General features: G+C 34.0%; 1 protein-coding gene across 1 annotated transcript in view; it reads right to left on the reverse strand.

The window, feature by feature from the left end:
• The window catches only part of LOC143230859 (uncharacterized), a 226756-nt gene that overhangs the window by 180403 nt on the left and 23007 nt on the right, over positions 1 to 23346 (reverse strand). The window contains exons 2-3 of the mRNA XM_076465126.1: positions 20772 to 21176; positions 3582 to 3759 (exon numbers count right to left, since the gene is read on the reverse strand). Of these exons, the coding sequence (XP_076321241.1) occupies positions 3582 to 3759; positions 20772 to 20823 (230 nt within the window). The 5' untranslated portion in view covers positions 20824 to 21176. The remainder of the gene's footprint in view (positions 1 to 3581; positions 3760 to 20771; positions 21177 to 23346) is intronic.

A 23346-nucleotide genomic window follows, 5' to 3' on the forward strand; every position in this document is an offset into this window, starting at 1 on the left:
AAATCCAAAAACTAACCACTGCCCCAGCAAGGGACAGAATGCTATTGACAAGTTGCCTTCCCTCTTGTTGATCAGTTCTAAAACAAGCAAAAACAAAGAAGTATACATTAATTGCAATAATGTATGGTACAAAGTGACCTAAAATGATTCTAGAAAATCTCTAAGTATACTATTATTATCATTATTTTTCTCAGCGTTACTCGTGTTCATTTGTTGAATGTTGTTAAAATAATTCAGTTACCTAATACTTTTAAACAGATTTGTCTTCAATTTTGGTCTATAGATATAAAACATCACAAGTACAGGGTTATCCATATGATAATTGCCCCACACTTAAGCTTCCGTCTGTGAATAATATCTGATTTACAGCATCGAATACATTTTTTCTTTTGCTTGCCTCTGTGGGGCACCAACATCTATGCGGAAATACAGTACCAGAAACCACGTTTTGATAACACTGGTGGGCAGAGCACAGAGATCCTATTGTGTAGCTTTGTGCTTAACTATAAACAAACACTAAATCCAACTGAAAAAGTCAAATAAAACAAAATGTAACAAACCTCAGAGAAATTTACAATATTATCCCCTAACCTCAAAAGGTCAAGTAAAACTGTATCCCCCCGTATCTTTTTCAGAACTTTCTAAGGCATGCAAACCATTCTGCTTAGCTTGGTTGCTCATTCTATGTCATCACTTTACGTGATGGTAATTTTAAATATCATTATATCACTGATAAACAGTAATATGCACAGGAGAGTGGCTGAGCGGGCTCAAGCCCTTGCCCTTATGTTATTATGCCCCCAAAATGTTCCTTTTCTAAGTAATAAAATGTGTGCATAACTGCTAAAAGACACGTCTAATTCTTCATCTTGCTACGGGCAAGTTTTTAGGAAAAATCATTTCAGTTTTAAAATGAATGCTACACAGAGACTTGTAGGTCCTTTCACAAAAATAAAAAAATATAAAGTACGTTACACTATTAAGTGGTAATATACAGTAATTCACTATTTAATTTTATATTTTCAGGCCTCCGCTAGTACAGCGGTAACTCTACTGATTTACAACGCTAAAATCAAGGGTTTGATTCCCTTCGGTAGGCTCAGCAGATAGCCCAATATGGCTTTGCTATAAGAAAACACAGTTTTAATTTTTAAAGATGTTTATAACATCATAAATAAAAGAGGATCTGCTTGCTTCTTATGGATTTTCCACAGTCTCAACCTGACATCACCACTAAAATAAATTCTCGCTTGCAATGCTTGAAATGTGCCATTTTTTTGTCAATGAGTCACTGTTCTTTTAATGTCCACTTCACGTTACTTCTAAGCAAGATCATATATTCCCTTATAAAATAATAATACATTAATTTACTGTTTAAAATGCAATGTCCTTAGGTAAAAATATTTTCCTTTGTCTAAAATAAATAACTTGCGATGTTTGTGCTAGCTTTTATAACCATACTGCAAAATAAAATGATGTTAATCAGGTATACATTTTAATATATACAATGTGTCGTACACGTACATGTGCAAGTCTGGAAAATCTAGAAACTAGCCTGGAAAAGAAAGGGTTTGTTTTAAAACTTCGCGCAAACTACTCGAGGGCTATCTGTGTTAGCCGTCCGTAATTTAGCAGTGTAAGACTAGAGGGAAGGCAGCTAGTCATCACTACCCACCGCCAACTCTTGGGTTACTCTTTTACCAGGACTGACCGTAACTTTATAACGCTCCCACGGCTGAAAAGGCGAGTATGTTACCGGAATTCGAACCCACGACCCTCGGATTACGAGTCGAACGCCTTAACCACCTGGCCACGACAGGGCCCGGAAAAGGGAGGGACAGGAAAGTTTGAAAAGACTAGAGGCACTAGAGCGTACTTTGTCACTGTTGATTAATTCTGAAACGTTAACTTGAAATAGATTATAATTTTAAAAATAGAATAAACATTCTGAATGTTTTGAACTACAATATAGAAGCGTATTTCTGGATCTTAAAATTTATAAGATAATTAATATTAAAATAGTTTACAAGTAGCATACAACAACATTTCTTTAACCCCATGAAATAATATTTGGTGATTTGCCCGAGATAATTCATGCGTCGTCCGCAATTCAAAAAAAATATATGGTTGAGTTAATTCGGGTAAACTATTTTTTGCCATATTTTCAATTATTTGTTCGCATGTTATCATGTATTAAAATAGGCTATTGAAAAGGTAAATTAAAAAACCCTGCCTCCTAAAACTCATTTCCAAACACACACACACACAAAACTGAAATGAAAGGAAAATACTTGAAAAATTCATATATGTATAGTATCTCAGTAAAATAAAGCAAAATATATTATTATAATACACATGTTTAGAAAGAAAACTGCCAATTTGTGTTTTCTTTTTGAAATTTTATGTTATAAGGAAACATAGTGAAGCTAATTTTCTGAAATACTGTATATGTATTTTTTCAACCCATTTCAGGTGGTTCAGGTACTCGACTCGTAATTCGCGGGTTCGAATCCCCGTCGCACCAAACATGCTCGCACTTTCAATCGTGGGGATATTATAATCTGACGGTCTCTCCCACTATTCGTTCGTAAAAGAGTAGCCCAAGAGTTGGCGGTGGGTGGTGATGACTAGCTGCCTTCCCTTTAGTCTTACACTGCTAAATTAGGAACGGCTAACGCAGATAAGCCTTGAGTAGCTTTGCGCGAAATTCAAAACAAAACAAATCAAGTAATAATGATATTTATATTAAAATAAACCCAAGGTAAATTTTGTGACATAAATAAATCTATACCACTTTTCTTAATAAATGACGCCAAAGTAAAGCGTAGTGAACCTTAATCGATATGCTAGGCTAACCTGGTGTATTTTTTTAAAATTCTTTCTGCGTTGTTTTTAAATGCAGTGTCTTATAAATATATAGATCAGTTGCTAGTGCTTAAAAATCTTTTATAAAAACCGAAGAAACAAATAAATTGGTTTTTGAACCTAGAATTTTATTCCCTTTAATATTAGTCTGGTTTTCTACTTCAAGTTTTGCCGTAATGTTGTTGCATAATGGTGGTGGGTTTGTGAGCCGAAACCTTGTATGCTTTTGACGACAGTGGGTTTGTAAACCGAAACCTTGTATGGTTGTGACGACAGTGGGTTTGTGAGCCGAAACCTTGTATTCTTGTGACAACAGTGGGTTTGTGAGCCAAAACCTTGTATGCTTGTGACGACAGTGGGTTTGTGAACCGAAACTTTGTGTGCTTGTGACGACAGTTTTAAATATCTAATGAACATAATTTGATATCTATCACCTTTTAAAAAGGTCTAATTTTTATCCAAGTTACGTAATAGGAAATTGCAACTTTTTCAATTACAAGTTGAGCAAAACATTCTATACTGTCATTACAGCTTGCTTAGAGTTGTCCACTCAGAGTGTTGATTAATAAAACAGAGATCAGTAGTCTCGTTTTAAGTTCACTTGCTGAATATCTTTATGTATTTGAGAATTATCACACCTGTAATCGTACCTATTCTAAATATGAATCCCACTTACTGTAAAAACGGCAACTTGTAATGTAATATAAAACACTTACTGTATCACAAACTGGTTGATTTCCTCCAAAGTTAACGAAATAGCAGAATCCCTTATGTTAATGGCACCTAGAGGTTTCTTGGTATTCGAGTCTGTTTCATTCTTGTAATATAGTAAATTACAGCTTCCTTCGTCGTATACATACCACTGCCTTTTCTTAGATTTGAGTCGTCCTAGAGCTTGGAATAAGACATTCAGAATATTTATCCAAAAGTTAAAAGTCATTCAACCAAAGCGCGGATTTTAAATTGTATAAAAGTTAATGAAAAGAAGAACAGACAGTGATTAGTATATGTCATAATTTAGATCTACTGAAATACAGAGTTTTAGCCGAATACTTTGCAGATTTAGGTGTTATGAAAAAAGTTTAGTTAAAAAAAAAAGTTAATAGTTGAAGTTTTATAAGACATTCGTATGATTACTTATGAGAATACAGAATCAAAATAAAAAGGTTGAAGAACTCGTAATTTCTTTATTAATGGATTTAATAAAGAAATTTTGGATAAAATAATTAATTATTCTGTAATAAATACAAAAATGAATTAAATAAATACGAAGAAAGTAAAAATCAGAGAAATTATGCTAAAAACTATTTTTAGTTAAAAATAAGATCATTTAAGAACTTGGCACAACTTTATGCGGATATACAAATCAAGCCGCATATATAAGTACGACAGTCACGGTAAACTTTACTGATGTGGTGTTAATTACTGTCTTTACCATATTGGGGGCAGGAATGCAAACTTTAAAAGGTACGTTTTATCTTACTTACCATAAATGGTAGTACCTTATTTTCATTTTTTCTTTTATTTATTTATTTATTGATTGATTTATTATTTTTCATCTTTTTATGTTTGTCTTTTTCTTGTTCTTATTCTAACATGAGAGAGCAGTCACCTTCCCACAACTGTCTGCAGGAAGTGAAGGGTGATATAGATGTGGGACGTTGTGGGCTTGAGAACCCACATCTCGCTTTCTAATTTCTAATTTTCTTATGTGAGACTAGCAAATTGGAGGTTAAGATTGATAGACGGTGTATCCCCACCTCAATGTTGGTCCTACTTTCGCAGTCACTTCCAAAACCTAGGATACATTTTATAATTCCATGTTGTAGCTTGTACCCTAGGATCCTTTTCAAAAATATGCAGCGTATTTTGTTTCATGTTAATGTGTTTTGTTTGTGGCTTTAAAATTTGTTATTATATATGTATCGCGTTTAATTTCCGTTCAAAAATACTTGGCCCTCGATGGACAGGTGGTTAGGGCGCTCGGCTATTAATTTGAGGTGGTACTGGTCATAGGTGTTGTATCAACAGTAGAATATATATATATTAGCATATATATCTGTAGTTAACGTCTTGGTGGTTTCCCATACAACAACATTTTTTTTCTCGTGATCTGAGCCTCACGAATTCAGTTCCTTGTCGCATCAAACATGCTCGCCCTTTCAGCCGTGGAGGCGTTAAAATGTCACGGTGAATCCCACTATTCGTTAGTAAAAGAGTAGCCCAAGAGCTGACGGTGGTCGATAATGACTAGTTGACTTCCCTCCACTCTTACACTGCTAAATTAGAAAAGGTTAGCGTAGATAGCCCTCGCATAACTTTGCGCGAAATTCAAAAAACAAACACAAAAGGTACTTGTGTTGGAAATGTCACAGCAACTCCTTTGTGGAAAGACGAGTTCAGAAAGACTTTTGTGTAGGAAGTGTAGTCGTTATCCCTTTTCGAGAAACCAGTTTTGATTCTGTTCTCTGCATATTGTAAGGGATATCCATCCATAAACCTCTAGTTTCGTGTGTGTGTCTTTCGCTTACTCCGCGTCCAAAATTACCTTTTCGTAACAAGTCTAACTATTGTACCTATGGGAAAATGTTACTCTTACACAACTTTATGTGGTAACGATTCGTAGAAATACAAACATTATATAACAGTCTTACAACAGCTTTCAACGAAAGCAGTTTTTTAGTTGTTTTATTTTTGGTGAAGGTCAAAGACCAATATTTACCAATGTTGAAACACAAACCATGTTAACTTTTTCAAATTAATGAATATTTTAAGATAAATAAAAACAAAAGAAATGTCGTATCATTACTTGGAGTTGTTTCTTATAGTGACTTAAATGTAGATATCAGATTTGTATGATACAAACTTATTTAAACTTCACTACGCAAACATCATGGACTTGATACCCCAGATCTCTGTTTACGTGCATTTCTTAACAGGAGGTTCTCCAGTGGAGTGGCGGTGTGTCTGCGGATTTAGAATGTTAGAAACCGGTTTTCAATACCCGTGTTGGAGAGAACACAGATAGATATTGTGTAGCTTTGTACTTAATTAAAAATAAACAAACTTAATAGAAAAAAAAACACGTTTAATTTTAGAAAATTTAAACATGAATAACAAAACTCGCGCCTGGCATGTACAGGTGGGTTAAGAGGTTCGACTCGTAATCCAAGGGTCGCGGGTTCGAATCCCCGCCGCACCAAACATGCTCGCCCTTTCAGCCGTGGGGACCTTATAATGTTACGGTCAATCCCACTATTCGTTGGTAAAAAAGTAGTCCAAGAGTTGGCGGTGGGTGGTGATGATTAGCTGCCTTCCCTTATAGTCTTACACGTCTTGGGACGGCTAGCGCAGATATCCCTCGTGTAGCTTTGCGTAAAATTCAAAAAAAACAAACAAAATTCGTTCAGAAGGCAAAGTTTTCAAATGTTTACCTTCATGTTGACCATAAATTACGATATTTTTACATCATAGTCTCAATTCTTAAGACATTATCTCTTTTCTTCATATTGTAAATTGTTGACAAGTAAACTTTCTTTAGCGCTATAAATATGAAGAAGAAAGAATGAAAAATTGTACAACTACTCTTTCCTTAGTGGTATAAAAGTGAAGAAGAAAGAATTAAAAATTGTCCAAGTATTCTTTGTTTAGTGCTATAAATGTGAAAAGAATGAAAAATTGGTAAAGAATTATTTCTTAAGTGGTGTAAATGTGAAGAAGAAAGAAAGAAAAATTGTACCAGTATTCTTTCTTTAGTGGTATAAAGGTGAAACAAAAATAGTGAAAAATTGTACCAGTATTCTGTTATAAAGGTGAAACAGAAATAGTGAAAAAAAACCAGTATTCTGGTATAAAGGTGAAACAGAAATAGTGAAAAATTGTACCAGTATTCTTTCTTTAGTGGTATAAAGGTGAAACAGAGTGAAAAATTGTACCAGTATTCTTTCCTTAGTGGAATGAAAGTGAAGATATAAGAATGAAAAATTGTACCAGTATTCTTTCTTTAGTGGTATAAAGGTGAAACAGAAATAGTGAAAAATTGTACCAGTATTCTTTGTTTAGTGGTATAAAGGTGAAACAGAAATAGTGAAAAATTGTACCAGTATTCTTTCTTTAGTGGTATAAAGGTGAAACAGAAATAGTGAAAAATTGTACCAGTATTCTTTCTTTAGTGGTATAAAGGTGAAACAGAAATAGTGAAAAATTGTACCAGTATTCTTTCCTTAGTGGAATGAAAGTGAAGATATAAGAATGAAAAATTGTACCAGTATTCTTTCCTTAGTGGAATGAAAGTGAAGATATAAGAATGAAAAATTGTCCAAGTATTCTTTGTTTAGTGGTATAAAGGTGAAACAGAAATAGTGAAAAATTGTACCAGTATTCTTTCTTTAGTGGTATAAAGGTGAAACAGAAATAGTGAAAAATTGTACCAGTATTCTTTCCTTAGTGGTATAAAGGTGAAACAGAAATAGTGAAAAATTGTACCAGTATTCTTTCTTTAGTGGTATGAAAGTGAAGAAGAAAGAATGAAAATTTATTCAAGTATACTTTGTTTAGTGCTTTCCCTATAGTCTTACATTGCTAAATTTGGAACGACTAGCACAGTTATCCCTCGTGTAGCTTTGTGTGAAATTCAAAATCAAACAAACAAAATTCGTTCAGAACTCAAAGTTTTCAAATGTTTATCTTCATATTGACCATAAACTACGATATTTTTGAGACATTATCTATTTTCTTAATATTGTAAATTGTTGACATGTCTGTAAACTGTTGTTATATTAAAGCGCCTTCAGAAAATTCATCGTTCTGAACCGGTATATGTTATCTTGGTACAGTTTACACTATCCGTTTTAATTAATCCACAAGTCAAACAAACAAAAACTTGTACGTTCTTATTCATTTTAAGCGTTTTTGAGAATAATATACTACTTGTTCACAAACACTCGGTCGCTAGGTAATATCGACAAGTGTGTCTCATAGGTTCACAGCTTACGACACATTTTAGTAACCACATAATTTTCTCTGCCCAATTTTAGGTTGCTTTGTTTTGTTTTACTGCAAAGCTACACAGCGGGGTGTCTGCACTATATCTTCCTAGTTTTGAAGCGATAAGCCTAAAGGGTTTTTTGTTTGTTTTGAATTTCGCGCAAAGCTACACAAGGGACATCTGCGCTAGTCGTCCCAAATTTAGCAGTGTAAGACTATAGGGAAGGCATCTAATCATCACCACCCACCGTTAACTTTTGGACTACTCTTTTACCAACGAATAATGGGATTGAATGTTACATAGGCCGAACGTATATGATGTGAGTAGGATTCGAACCCGATACTCTCAGATTACGAGACAAGTGCTCTAACCACTTGTATTGACGGGCCTAGATTTAAGGGAAGACAGTTAATAATAGCCACTGCCAACTCAAAGAATAGTGGGACTGACCGTCACATTTTGAGATTTCCATGAGTGAGAGAGAGAGTTGGTCCGGTAAGGGGTTTCGATACCGCAGATTATGCGTCGAGCGACCTAGACACTAGACAATACCAGGAGCAACAAAAAAAAAATAACATCATTGAAGGAAGCTATTATTATGAACTAACCGCTATACGTCCGTGTAAAATTATGCAAAACAAAATTCACTGATAATTTGCGTATACAAGGGCTATTTACGCTAGCCGTCCCTAATGTAGCAGTACAAGACTACCGCCAACTCTTGGGATTTATCGTCACGTTATAACATCTCACGGCTGAAAGGACAAGCATACTTGATATAACTAGGATTCGAACCCGAATTCTTCAGATTATAAGCCGAGCAGTTTCTCAACAACAAGTACATAAAAATATCGTATATGTGTTATAATAAAGCATGAATAAAAGGTAATCAAAATGTGTTACAAACATTAAAGCATACATAAAAAAGGAAATACATTTTATTCGATTCATTTATCTTGTAATTTTGAAAGCGAAGGAAAGAGGAATGTTGAAAGCAACGTTAGTTTCGAGAAGAACTATTTATGTGTGCAGTATGATACATTTTTGAAGCGTACTGTGTCATGTTTAGACTTTACTGACTAAAATTTATGAATTAATACGTGTGTCTGGTGAGATTGTTTTTCAAATAGGAAATGTAGTTTTTTAAAATATGTAATGAATTTAAACGTTTGGGTTTATTAATGACCACAAGCACACACACATATATATAATAAAACATCTTACGAACCTATAGATACTGTTTACTTTGATAGAAATAAGCCTAACAATAAGTACTGTGTGTACTTCACAAGATATATTCATGCAGTATCTTAGAAATGCCCAATATCTTTACCCACTGTTGAGAGAAATGGATATTGGCACCGATGCCATGAGCAAACTAACAATCAACTTGCCTTGTGTGATTGTAGAGAATTCTAAATATAGGCGGATGACAGGTCGTGAGCGTTCTTCTGTAAGGATTTTAAACTTTTTAAAAGTAACAATAATAAAACAAATTTATTTTATGAACACCAAATATGCCCTATATTTTCCCTATATAATGGCTAAAGGCTTTTTTATATGCATATATACATTTTAAGGTTCGGAATTCATCTATTCACCTCCCGTATCTTCAAATTAACCCACTTGGAAAACTGACGGTGTAGATTGTTCAACATCCAAAAGGACAATTTAAAACAGTCAATTCGAAAACTACTAAAATATGCGATATTACACGCAGCTTAAACTGTATTGCGGCTTCTCTGTGAGGTACACAGTTTCGAAGTGAAATAAGAAAAAACTGTTCATTAAACAGATGAAAGAAAATTCCATGTGTTATTTATAGTTTGATTTAAAAAATCCTTTTAATCGCTATTTTTAGTCACATAATGTATCTGCTAGTGTCTTAGAAGAAGTAATATTCAACGTTTGAAACATATATTGGCGAGCTTATGAAAATGAGATGACTAGGGACAACAATGAATCCCAATCCCAACGATAAGTTGTTGTTTGTGCATAACGTATATTCTTATAAAAAATGTTTGACCTTCAACTACAGTTTCGTAAAAAGGTTTTAAATTTGTAATTATTACAACAAAAATGTTTACCATTGTTAGGATTATAGAAAAAAAATTAATAAAAACTTCGGTTTTATTGATCCAAAGCACATTTAATATAACTTTCTGAGTTTGTGATGATTCTTTTCATGCAATGTCTTTCTCGTTTGTTGTCTGCGAACTATATTATAAGATTCTGTGAAATTAAGTATTTCGAATGAGAAGGAAAAGCTAAGACAAATAACATTCTAAAAATTAAGATAATGACTATTTAAAGACAGATAACCAAAGCGTAATTGTCACTCATAACGCTATTTACTGTTAAAAGTTGTAATTAATTGGAATTAACGGCTTTACCTTGAAACTTTCCGGTTTTCTGGTATCTTATAACAGAAAATCACAAAATGTTTCTGGTTTTTAATTTAAGACTGAATGTGCTTAATGGTTAGCTTATGAACCAGCAGATTCTATTCAATATACTTTCTACTACTGGCGCGTTTTGAAAATGAAGTTGATACTTCTGTTTGGTTAAGAGTAGCCGCATGGGCTGTGTGGTGCCATCTATGACATTATACGTTTCCTCTGTTGTCTATGAAGCCAAGAGAAACCTCCTCACTCAAGTCTTTAGAGGCAAACTACTTTTTCAGGCTGAATGATGTTATCGTCTATTTTAAGATAAACTGTGGATAGTTTTTTGAAAACTTATTAAATTACTGTGCAAATCATATCTAATTCCAAATTGCTTTGAAGCTTAATGCAGTCGAATATAGACAAACTCCTTATATGTTTGTTTGTACTGTGACAGTCTTTATTTAACTTAACATGGTAAAACGCATCTTCAGGGACTTTAATTACAGACAGCTTTAACTCTGTTCTGAAGGTTAATGGTTCTGTTTGTTTTTAACGTCATTTTCAATTTATTTTTTGCTGAAACAACGGCGCACTGTTGGTTACAAATTGGAAAATTTCAATTTAAAATTCATTAAATTTTGGTTTCTTGAGTTCGAGTAAACATTCTGAACAAGATGATTGACACTATACAATCCTAATTATTCAGATCGCTATGATTTATACGTTAAAGAAGCTGCTTTTAGTCGATTGTAAGTATTTTAATTATCTCCTCTTGTCTGATGCCATGGAAAACAAGAAACGTGTATGTGTTTAGAATTAAGCACAAAGCTACACAATAGGCTATCTGTGCTCTGCCCACCACGGATATCGAAACCGGGTTTCTAGTAAAATACGAATCGCCGAAAAATTATGTTAGTTCCTTTTACACTTTCAATTTTGTTAGTTTAAAAAACAGTTTTAAATTTCTAACTGTCATGTCCTCATTATTTATTTGCTATGTTGTAACAGTATAATCCATCACTTACCGCTGCACTCAATTGATATGTTTCTGGATTTTTCTGTGTCCTAGCAAGAAATAACTTTTACGTTTGTATAGACTGTGTATTATAAGAGAAGGTTAACATTTATATAGACTGTGTCCTAGCAAGAAATAACTTTTACCTTTGTAAAACTGTGTATTATTAGAGAAGGTTAACATTTACATAGACTGTGTCCCAGCAAGAAATACCTTTTACGTTTGTATAGACTGTGTACTAATTTTTGAGAGCAAAGCCACATTGTGTCGTCTGTCGTGCTCACTGCTGAAAACTGAACCCCTGATTTCAGCATCATAAGTCCGATAAACTTGCCAGTGTCTCACCATCGGACGAAGATATGTTTTACGACATTTGTATAGACTGTGTACTTCAACAGTTCCACCTTCATATATGAATATGATATATTCATGAAGTCTGTCATGTCATTATCGAAGTGCACACAAAATTCATAAAAGGAACGTTATGTACACGAAGTAACGTTATTCATCTCCTACGGATTTTTCATGAAAATAAATTAATGTCTCGACATCTGTAACACTCAAAAATGTCCTGAATAATATATAAAACCGGTACATTTTCATGATCCGTAACTATAAATCATATGGTGAAATCGAGATCTAAGACACGGAATTTTCATCATTAATTACAATTCATAAAAAAAAAATATCTACCCTCTTCCCAAATAAACTAAGGTGGCACGGACGGTAAAGACTAGAGGTTTTTAGTTCAGCAAATGGAAGCTTCAAATCCACCTTTGGTTAAATTACCTTTATATATTTTTCTACAAAATTTATCGACTATGTCAAATAAGATATCTTCTAGATATAAGTGAGTAAAAAAAAAAAGTTAAAACTTCCTGTATAAGGAAATGTAAATATCAGGTAATATAAATGAAGCAGAGAAATATATTATTCCGATAATAGTTTAATGTGTCAGTTACCGAGATATCCGTACTAGTGCGGAATAACCGTATTGTTTCCACTGTTTTCCATAGGTATTTCATCTTGTCTCATTATTTTATTGTGATGCGTAAAGGTGGCACAGCAGTATATCTGCGGGCTTCCAACGCAAGAAATCGCGTTTTGACTCGTTACGTGCAGAGCACAGCTTGTCTGTGGCTTTGTGCTTAACTTCGAACAACACACGCTGTGTTTCCACCGGTTTTTTATGTTGTTGTTTTTTAATATGGCTTTATGACATTTTGTAATTTTACCACTATTGTTTGACTACACACACGTATTGTTCCCGTTCCTTCTCATTATTTATTTGTTATGTTGTAACAATATAATCCATCACCTACCGATACACTTAATTGATATATTTCTGGATTTTTCTTTATTAGCACCTAAGTTTCTAAGAAATTATTACATACAGTAAATATCGTTTAAAACTTATAATTATAAATATATTAAACACAGAGAACGAATGGCCTGGCATGGCCAAGCGCGTAAGGCGTGCGACTCGTAATCCGAGGGTCGCGGCTTCGCGCCCGCGTCGCGCTAAACATGCTCGCCTTCCCAGCCGTGGGGGCGTATAATGTGACGGTCAATCCCACTATTCGTTGGTAAAAGAGTAGCCCAAGAGTTGGCGGTGGGTGGTGATGACTAGCTGCTTTCCCTCTAGTCTTATACTGCTAAATTAGGGACGGCTAGCACAGATAGCCCTCGAGTAGCTTTGTGCGAAATTCCAAAACAAACAAACAAAGAGAACGAATTTAAAAAACAAGTCCGCTTTAGATAAAAAAAAAATTACCGAGAAGTTTATTAATGAAAACTACACTACAGATATTTTTCATTAAAATGATATCATAAGCATTTATGGAATATCAAGTCTTTTGCACGTGAACAGTTCTTCTTAGCGTGGCCCACGTGGTTCAGTGATAAGCTTGTGCACTTATAACGCTAACATTTTGGGATCGATACCCGAGTTGGTCATGCTGCAAATAGTCTACAGTGTAGCTTTGTGGTTAAACACAAAGTAAATAAAATTATTCAAGTACTATTGAAATCAAACAGTCAGAAAAATGGAACTCATTACCGGCTTACAAGAATGAAAAACAAATTGAACATCATTACCAATTACAAACGAACCGGTACTAGGATCCGGTGATAATATAACCCCTGCTCGTTTACTATTGAAACGTCGGGCTTTTGGAAGACTGATGTTGTAAGTAAGTACAGGCTCATTTTTTGCAGCCAATGTTTGTATGTATTTGGATACAATCCCACTAAGGTATCTTCGCGATGTCTTATTTTGATGACTTCTCGTTCAGAGTTTAAACACAAAGGCTGTTTTATGAGAAACTAACTCACAAAATTTTTGATTCCTTTTATGCTGTTGTTGGTTGAATTTCACGCAAAACTACCTGAATGATCTCTACACTAATCATTCCTAATTTAAAAATAATAGTTTGTTTCTTAGTTTTTGAAATTCGCTCAAAGCTACACGAAGGCTATTTGCGGTAACTGTTCCTAATTTAGCAGTGTAAGATTAGAGGGAAGGTAGCTAGTTATCACCACCCACCGCCAACTCTTGGACTAATCTTTTAGGAACAAATAGTGGGATTGATCGAGCATTGTAACGCCTCCACGGCTAATAGATCAAGCATGTTCGATGTAAAGCACCCTAACCACCTGGTCATGCCTGGCCTTGAAGTAATAGACTAGAGGAAAGACAGCAATCCAACGCCATTTGCCACCAACGTGTGACCTTTTGAGATCAAATAGTGAGATTTGTCCGTCTCTCCTATAACACACCCATGGATCCAAAGTATAAAGCATGCCTTTTTTTGTCACTAACAGAGTAATCATGAATTTCCAGACCGACACACCAGACTGGCGCAGATAGTACTCGTGTAGCTTTGCGCGAAATTCAAAAACAAACAAACAAACCGTGGAGTGCGTGTATACCCGATTTTATTTTATTACACATCAGAATCTTTGCCAGCTTATTCTCAAACTGAAACTCTTGTAGGCAGGATTAGAGTAAAATAATATGACACCTTGACTGTGATCAATTACATCAATCGAAAGTGTTTGGCCTTTCAAATCCAAAATGGTAATTAGATCTCAAATCGGTCAGGAGATCATGGAGCTATGAGATGAGATTCAGAGCCGTCATATGAGCCATTATGCAGTGACTAAAGTGAAAATAAGTATAATTTTCGTGATCGAGAATTTTGAATAATTAGGTGGAAAGAAAGCAGTATATATAAACACCATTCATTTACCCAACTGAAATTTGCTCGAAGCTATATTACAAAATGGCGACCGTACCTGCCCACTGACAATAAATAATCACAATTTATGACATATTTCAAAAAAAAATGAAGATCTTACGGATGTTTCGTTCAACCATCAGAATGTCTGAGGGAAGGAAATATGTTATCAAATGTGTATTTGTCGATTTCATTTACACATCTTGCAATTTTGAATCTCATGATAAATTTTGGTTGGAGATCCTTCGAATGATCTCATTCTCTTCGTAATAAAAAATACAGATCTTGAAGATAAACATCCACATAAAACATTATGTAGATAAATATATTTGAAATTATGTATGTAAAAAACGGCTCGTTTCGGTTGAGAAATTTTTTTACGTAGAGAAGTGAACAACGTTTCGACCTTCTTCGGTCATCGTCAGGTTCACAAAGAAAGAGAGAGGTAACTGACCGGAAGCTGACCACATGTGTGGAAGGGGTTGTGTAATGAGTGTCGGAATGTAGAGGGCGGGCTTAGATGTTGAATATACAATTTTATATTATTTATTTTTTATTATTATTATTTATTATATTATATTTTAATATAGATATAAATGTATTTCTTTGTATTGGTTTATTTTGGGCTTAAGTTGTTGTATAAGTAAGGCTTCTTTAATTTTGCGTTTGTTTATGTTTGTTTCTTTATTTATTATTTGAGTGTTTTCTATGGTTATGTTGTGTTTATTTGACTTGCAGTGTTCGAAAACGTGTGAAGGTGACTTTTAATGTTCTTTGAATCTGGTTTCCATTTTTCTACTTGTTTCTCCAATATAGAAGTCGTGGCAGTTATCACATTGTATTTTATAAATAATGTTGGCGTGGTGTTTGTCAGTGTAGTTTTTACATAGTATAGGCCTCAGTTTTGTGCCTGGTTTTTGAATAAATTTGGTATTAACTGAAATCTCATATTTTTTCACTAGTTTTTTCCCAAATGTTGGTTATTTTTCTGCTGATGTCGGGAATATATGGTATACAGCAGTATATGGTTTCGTGGTTTTTTGATTCGTGAGCTGTATTTACTTTTGTTGGTTGATTTTGCTCTACAAGTGGGTTTTCTCGACATCACTGATATTTGAAACTACTTCTTGAACTTCACTAACTTCACTTAAATATTAGCGGTATGTCTCCGGATTTACAACGCTAAAATCAGGGGGTTCGATTCCCCTCGGTGGTCTGAGCAGATAGCCTGATGTGGCTTTGCTATAAGAATACACACATAAACTTAAATATTTCGCTAGCTGTAATTTATTAAAAAAAACGTTGAACGAGCAATACTAGTATCGGTGCATGACAACCTCTGACGGCATTTAAGTGAAACATAGTTCGTATTTAACTGTTGAAGATGTTAGCTACAATCAAAACATTGTAGCTTTGGTCGCACCAAGAAAAATAAAACTACTTTAGTCTTGTTTGTTAACTCATCAAGCATAAAATATGCATGTTTATTTCTCTTTTTCAGAATTGAAAATTGAAAATGTTTTAATTTATGTTTAATACTATGAGCGTAAAAAATATCTCTTCGCAGCTTTACTCTCCAGTTACACCTGCTTCTGTTTTCATAGCCAGGTGAAGCATTTTTCTTGTTTTTTTTACAGGAATTTTACATTTTCAGTTTATCAATTATTTGTCCGGCAATAATGAAAAATAGGTCAAGTATTCTTTCCTTAGTAGTATAAAAGTGAAGAAGAAAGAATGAAAAATTGTCCAAGTATTATTTCTTTAATGGTATAAAAATGAAGAAGAAAGAATGAAAAATTGTAAAAGTGTTCTTTGTTTAGTGGTAAAGATAGGAAAAGAGAAAAATTCAAAATTGTAAAAGTATTCTTTCTTCAGTGGTACAAAAGTGAAGAAGAAAGAATGAAAATTGTACCAATATTCATTCTTTAATGGAAAAAGTGAAGAAGAAAAAATGAAAAATTGAACCAATATTCTTTTTTAATGGAAAAAGTGAAGAAGAAAGAATGAATAATTGTACAGGTATTCTTTGTTTAATGGTATAAATGTGAAGAAGAAAGAAAAAAATAGATCAAGTATTCTTTCCTTAGTAGTATAAATGTGAAGAAAAAAGAATGAAAAATTGGTCAAGTATTTTTCTTTAGTGGTAAAAAAGTGAAGAAGAAAGAATATAAAATTGTACCTGTATTATTTCTTTATTGGTATAAAAGTGAAGACAAAAGAATGAATAATTGTACAGGTATTCTTTGTTTAATGGTATAAAAGTGAACAAGAAAGATAGAAAAAGTGTACCAGTATTCTTTCCTTAGTGGTATAAATGTGAAGAAGAAAGAATGAAAAATTGTACCAGTATTCTTTCCTTCATTGGTATAAAAGTGAAGAGAAAGAATGAAAAATTGGTACCTGTATTCTTTGTTTAGTGGTATAAAATTAAAAAGAAAGAATAAAAAATTGTACAGTTATTCTTTCTTTACTGGTATAAAAGTGAAGAAGAAAGAATGAATAATTGTACAGGTATTCTTTGTTTAATGGTATAAAAGTGAAGAAGACAAAGTGAAAAATTGTACCAGTATTGTTTATTTAGTAGTATAAATGTGAAGAAGAAAGAATGAATAATTGTACAGGTATTCTTTGTTTAATGGTATAAAAGTGAAGAAGAAAGAACGAAAAATTGGTCAAATATTCTTTCGTTAGTGGTATAAATGTGAAGAAGAAAGTCACTTCGCACGATATTGCAAGTTTTGATGACCAAAAAGTTAACTTTCAAATAAATTTTAAAATAATATATATATCGCCATTATTCGTCGTCGTCGTGGAAGCAACTCCAAAAAGTAAGCAGGTAATGCGTAATAGCGAACACTGGAATGAACGCTGTGAAACTAAATTCAATTTGTCTCCCTCGATTCACTACCGAGAAAAACACAATGTGATGCATTGAAAACCAAGTTGAATGTAATTTAGTTTTGCAGTACATGAATAGTATGATGCAATGTTAGTTATGCCAAGTTACTTTAGTTTGTTGTTTGTATTAGATTTTACATACTGTTTAAACTAAAGCAGAATTTTTGTTGCTCTTTATCTCTCAAGAATTTTTACATCAATAATAATAAGCATCTTTTACTTTTTTAAGCATTAATAATTTTACACGATAAAGCAGCCATAGTAGCCATAAAATAAATTTTCATTATAATTTTGGATATGAGTCAAAACATTTTACGTATATATATATCTGTGTGTGTGTGTATCTTAAATAGCAAAAAATAAATAAATAGGCTCAACAAATTGACAAATGAGGTAATAAACAAATTATATTCGAACTACATAAACAAGCATATTTCTACTGACAACATAAAAACAATAGAACGAAACTTTCCGAACCCAACAGCTAAAACAAGAACAGCCACGAGACAAAATATGCACGAGAAAGAACCCTGATAGAAGAACCTGAAAAACGTGAAAGTTGCGCGTAGAGCTTCTCGGTTTGTTTGTTTGTTTTCAATTTCGCGCAAAGCTACTCAAGGACTGTCTGCACTATACGTCCTTAATTTAGCAGTGTAAGACTTGAGTGAAGGTAGCTAGTCATCACCACACACCGCCAACTCTTGGGCTACTCTTTTAGTAACGAATAGTGAGATTGACCGTCACATTATAACGCCCCCACGGATAAAAGAGCGAGCATGTTTGGTGCGACGGGGATTCAAACCCGCGACCCTCGGATTACGAGCCAAACGCCTTAACCCACCTAGCCATGCCAGGCCGAGCTTCTCCGTGGCATCTAGTTTGTAATTTTGAAGCGCTAGACTAGAGTGTTCGTTGTTCAGTTTAAATGCTCTTAAGCACAAGGCTGCACAATGGGCTATATGCATTCTGCCCACTAGGGTTATCAAAACCCGATGATTTGCATGATAAGTGTACAAACTTACCAATGAATCACTTAGGGACTATTATTATCACGTATTGTAAGTATTATATCTTAACGTGTTTTTTCTTGTGGATTAGTGTTTCAGGTTTGTTAATAAAATGTCTTAGCGTTAGTTTTCTATTACTTGGTCTCAGTATTATATATTGGAACTGTGAAGTATATAAACACAACTAACTGTGACAGTAAGTTAGATCGAGTAACCACATTAAGTTGACCTGCTCTTTCCATCTGAAGTACTTGGGAACCATTGTTGTCCTTTCAACCCCAGGTGTGACAATATTTTGCTAGAGAGATTATATTCGTTATCGAAAACATTGACCTGAATTTTTGTTTTGAGAGAGACACTGTGGAGGATGTTGTTTCTTCTTCTCCACTGTTTGAAGATGGATGAGGTGATTCTTCTCCACTATTTGAAGATGGATGAGGTGGTGAAGTTGATGACGTCAACAAGGCAAGGTAGAGATCCAGACATGCGTGAGGATTGATTTAGAAATTAATTTTTATTGGAAGTATATTTTACTGGGGTGTTTTTGTTCAATAAATGGTTCTGATTAAAATTTAAGTTGTATTTAACTTAAAACTGCATTTAATTAAGGCCCTTTTCAGGGAGGGGCACAAGGTCCAATGCCCTTTTGAATACTGATATGAGGGAAACCGGAGTGGCTAAAGAAAACCCACTTTTACAGGTCAGACGCAAGTATATATTTAATACTTTATTATTTATACTTCCAATTGTATCAGGCTGATGTATCGGTGCAAGGTTTCTTTATCGCACAACGAAGTTGAAAACAGAACACTATTTTGCTTATTACAGATACACATACAATCGCTTTTCCCAGCTGGATGTGGATATACACAAATCGACAAGTACTATTGCTGTTCTCAACTGAATGTGGATATACATAAACCGACAAGTACTATCGCTGTTCCCAGCTGGATGTGGATATACATACATGTACTGACTAGACTAGAGCATCAAATTTCTCAATAAAAACCTTGCACTACTATGTAGTACGAAAACAACTTGTTCACACATTTTCCTTCCATTTATATCGTCTTCACCACCTCAGCTATTCTTGAACGTAGTTAAATACAGCAACCTTAGTAATTACTTGATGTTGAATATGTGCTTACAATCAACTGTTCATAATCCGTGATGACGAGAAAAACCTACTTGTAGAGAAATATATATATGTAAAAACGACTTGTATGGATAGAGAAAATTCTATGTAGAGGAGCGAACAACCTTTCGACCTTCTTCGGTTTGTGAACCAGACAATGACCGAAAAAGGTCGAAACGTTGTTCGCTCCTCTACATAGAATTTTCTCTACCCACACAAGCCGTTTTTACATATATACAATTGTTTATAACATAATTTTTATGTGTAATCCTGTATATAAAAGGCCCAGCATGGCCAGGTGGGTTAAAGCGTTCAACTCGTAATCTGAGAGTCGCGGGTTCGAATCCCGTTCACACCAAACATGCTCGCCCTCTCAGCCGTGGGAGTGTTATAAGGTCACGGTCAATCCTACTATTCGTTGGTAAAAGAGTAGTCCAAGAGTTGGCGGTGGATGGTGATGACTAGTTGCCTTCCCTCTAGTCTTATACTGCTAAATGAGGGACGACTAGCGTAGATAGCCCTGTGTAGCTTTGCGTGAAATTCAGAAACAAAAAAACAAACTATATAAAAACAAATCCAACTAACGCTTTATTCGTGTATCCATAACTTTACTAACAAATGATTCAAAATACATTTATTTTTCTTAACCTCAAGAATTAAAGCCAGAATTTAAAAGGAAAACACCGACAGTGATTGAGTTTAGACAAAGTGTTTATCAACATTCTGACCTCGGATTAGTGGCTACATGTTTTAACCTGTTAAAAAGAACATTACGATTCGGTTTTCAAGATACTATATTTTTTACATGTTGTGAACATGGGGGCAAATGTTCTTTCCTCTTTAGGTTATTGTCAAGAAATGATACTTTAGAGGGTCTTGACATAGCCTGGTGGTTAGATCGTTCGAATCGTAACCAGTGGGTTTTGGGATCTAAATTCTTCACCTAACATGCTTGCCCTTTCAGTCTGAGAGACATTATTCCGAACGGTCAAGACGGTACCTTTTGATTTTTGTTAGTCATCGGTGTTGTTGCTCTATTTTTCCAACAATAATATTCGTAATTAACTAAGATTTCCAGGTTTTGATGTTGTTGTTTTTTTCCAAAAGACGTCACGAATAGTCTTCGAGTCAAAACAGATAGCCGTTTGCATAATTAATTTAGCAACCAAGCGAAATTTTAAAAACAAAAGCACATACAAAATAACAATGTTATCCAAATACCACACAACGTTACTTACCCCCTCCTGGTTTATGTACCAGATATCCTGAGAGACTATTCCAACAAGCCATGATGTGATGAACAGCTCTTCTGGTATTTCTCCTTTTCTTAGTTCAACTAGTAAACCAACAGACGCTGAGACTATATTCTGAAATATTTCTTTTATTCTCAAGGACCCTATTCTTTCACCACGCTGTCAGCTGTCTTTGATCTAGAACTTCAATGTAAAGTGACATGTTCCAACAAAATGTTTCATTCCCCACGGCGAAGACTTGGTGTACGTAGTTACCTTTAACTTAGCGTTAAAGCCCTTCTGCGTTCTAATAATACGATCTATGAAGGTCGACGGTTAACACTGTTTATTTTTCTGTACTTTTCTTGATAAAACTGCATGTTACTGAAGTTCCATGGCTTACAGCGTCCTCTATGAACCAGAAGTATATTTAATTTAATAAACACTCGATATTTAATAAGCAGTTCATCATTTCTCCCTTATCAATAAGATAACATTATTCAGAGTACTTAAATATTGAATTATCAAACCAACTATCAATGTTTCATAATCACTCATGATTAATAAAGTTTAAATCTCACACATAAAATAAGCTGATGAAACACTACAGTAGGACCATATGGCACTGTGCATTTATTAACATTTCAACTTCAGTTCACTATAAATACTAATAAAACAGCTCCAATAAATGGAATTCTATTAATAATATTTTCACTTTTCTTAACGGTATGACTTTTGACGCTGTAAGATCGCCAAGATAGGTAAGCAAATCGTAATTCCTCATTTGTAGCTGTGGTAGGGATACATTATTATCCTTGGAGGACACTAGAAGTGAAGTGTTCTTATTGTGCCAAACTACAATATTTCTTACTTACTCGATTCGCGAGATTCAGTATAGTTACTCGAATGGAATCAGGAAATTTATTTATTCGAAGTATTGACTCTGTATTGAAAAACCAATGGGAACGTTTCCTCCAAAGTTTCTGCCCCCGAAATATCCATAACTGAACCTAGCGACTTGACACTTTTCTGTTAACTGATTAATTATCAAATACATTTAATCTTATATAACTGAAATAACCTAACAATTCCTCAAAAATGTAGATAAGTTACCGAGTAACGTATTATAAACTAAATATTACTCCTTCTAAGTTTCATTACTAACTGTATGTACAAAAAGTAATATCACTCTATACACGATGCCCCAAAAGTCTGGATCGATACAAATACACAATTGATTCTTAATTGATTTATCAATTATATTTCGTGCCATTGATAGCCATACAGGTATCAATTATTGGTATACTGTGACATCAGGGTATTTTCTTTCCTAAAATATGTGCACTCGACATTAGAAACGTGCTTCTTTAGCTTTAAATAATGTCTATTTTCTCTGTGGATCCAAATTTTGGGACATGTATAATGAAGTTCGATTAATCATTGAAAGAAATTGTATATGCAAAATACATATATATATTATGATAGATTTCTTTGACATGTCCAATAACCTGGTTCCGACGAATAGAAAGCACACATATTTCGTAACTTTATAAATAAAAAAAAAAACAAAGTAGGCGATTCAAAGAAGAGAATAAAACTTGAATTTCATAACAAAAGCATATTTCTAGTGGACCTCACTAGCATTGCAACAGTGGTGGTTATCGGTAGAAAATATCTAATATTTTATTTTTGTGGTTCCTTGTATAAATGTCACAATATTTGTGAAAGCATAGACTGTATGTGACGTCCGAGTTTGTTTAATCTCACGTTGGAACTCGACTCGTAATCTGAGAGTCGCTGGTTCGAATCCTCGTCACACCAAACATGCTCGCCCTTTCAGCCGTGTAGGCGTCATAATTTGACTGCCAATCCCACTATTCGTAGGTAAAAGAGTAGTCCAAGAGTTGGCGGTGGGTGGTTTGAGTAGCTGCCTTCCCTCTAGTGTTACACTGTTAAATTAGGGACAGCTAGCACAGATAGCCCTCGTGTAACTCTGCGCGAAATTCAAAATAAACTGAACTAAGGTACATAATTAAAAACGGCAATGCCGTTTATCTCACTGTGAGCATGAGATGCCGTACAGATGAACAAACTTATAATGGTACAAAAACCATATAATGCATTAAACGCTTCCTACATAAAACATCCATTCTGTATGAAAATAATGATAAAATAAAACAGTCGGAAATATCCTACAAAAAACTTCTGAAATGTTTAGTTTAATTCGTACACAAACTATATTTGTAAAAAATTATCGCAGACGATTAGAAGAACGAAATAATTAAATTAACAAGTCCTAACGTATTCAGTAATTTTATTAATGTTATGTAAATACTTACAGCTGATGCTGTTAATGCCCTGTTTTACACAATAAAGAAACAACGATCATTAACGCGTAAGTTAATCTGCTTTTTTTTTTCATCTCAATCTGCCGAGAAATCATTTAGTTCAAATAAAAAGAATAATTTCACATGTCATGAGAATATTTTTCGTTTTTGATGTGCTCTTAAAGGCTCAGATAATATTTGTTCTTTTATTATTTCGGGTGTTTAAGTTGTTTTTTTCATTAGTTGAGCGACTT

The sequence above is a fragment of the Tachypleus tridentatus genome, chromosome 10 (assembly GCF_004210375.1).
Source record: "Tachypleus tridentatus isolate NWPU-2018 chromosome 10, ASM421037v1, whole genome shotgun sequence".
In the NCBI taxonomy this organism is placed as follows: domain Eukaryota; kingdom Metazoa; phylum Arthropoda; class Merostomata; order Xiphosura; family Limulidae; genus Tachypleus; species Tachypleus tridentatus.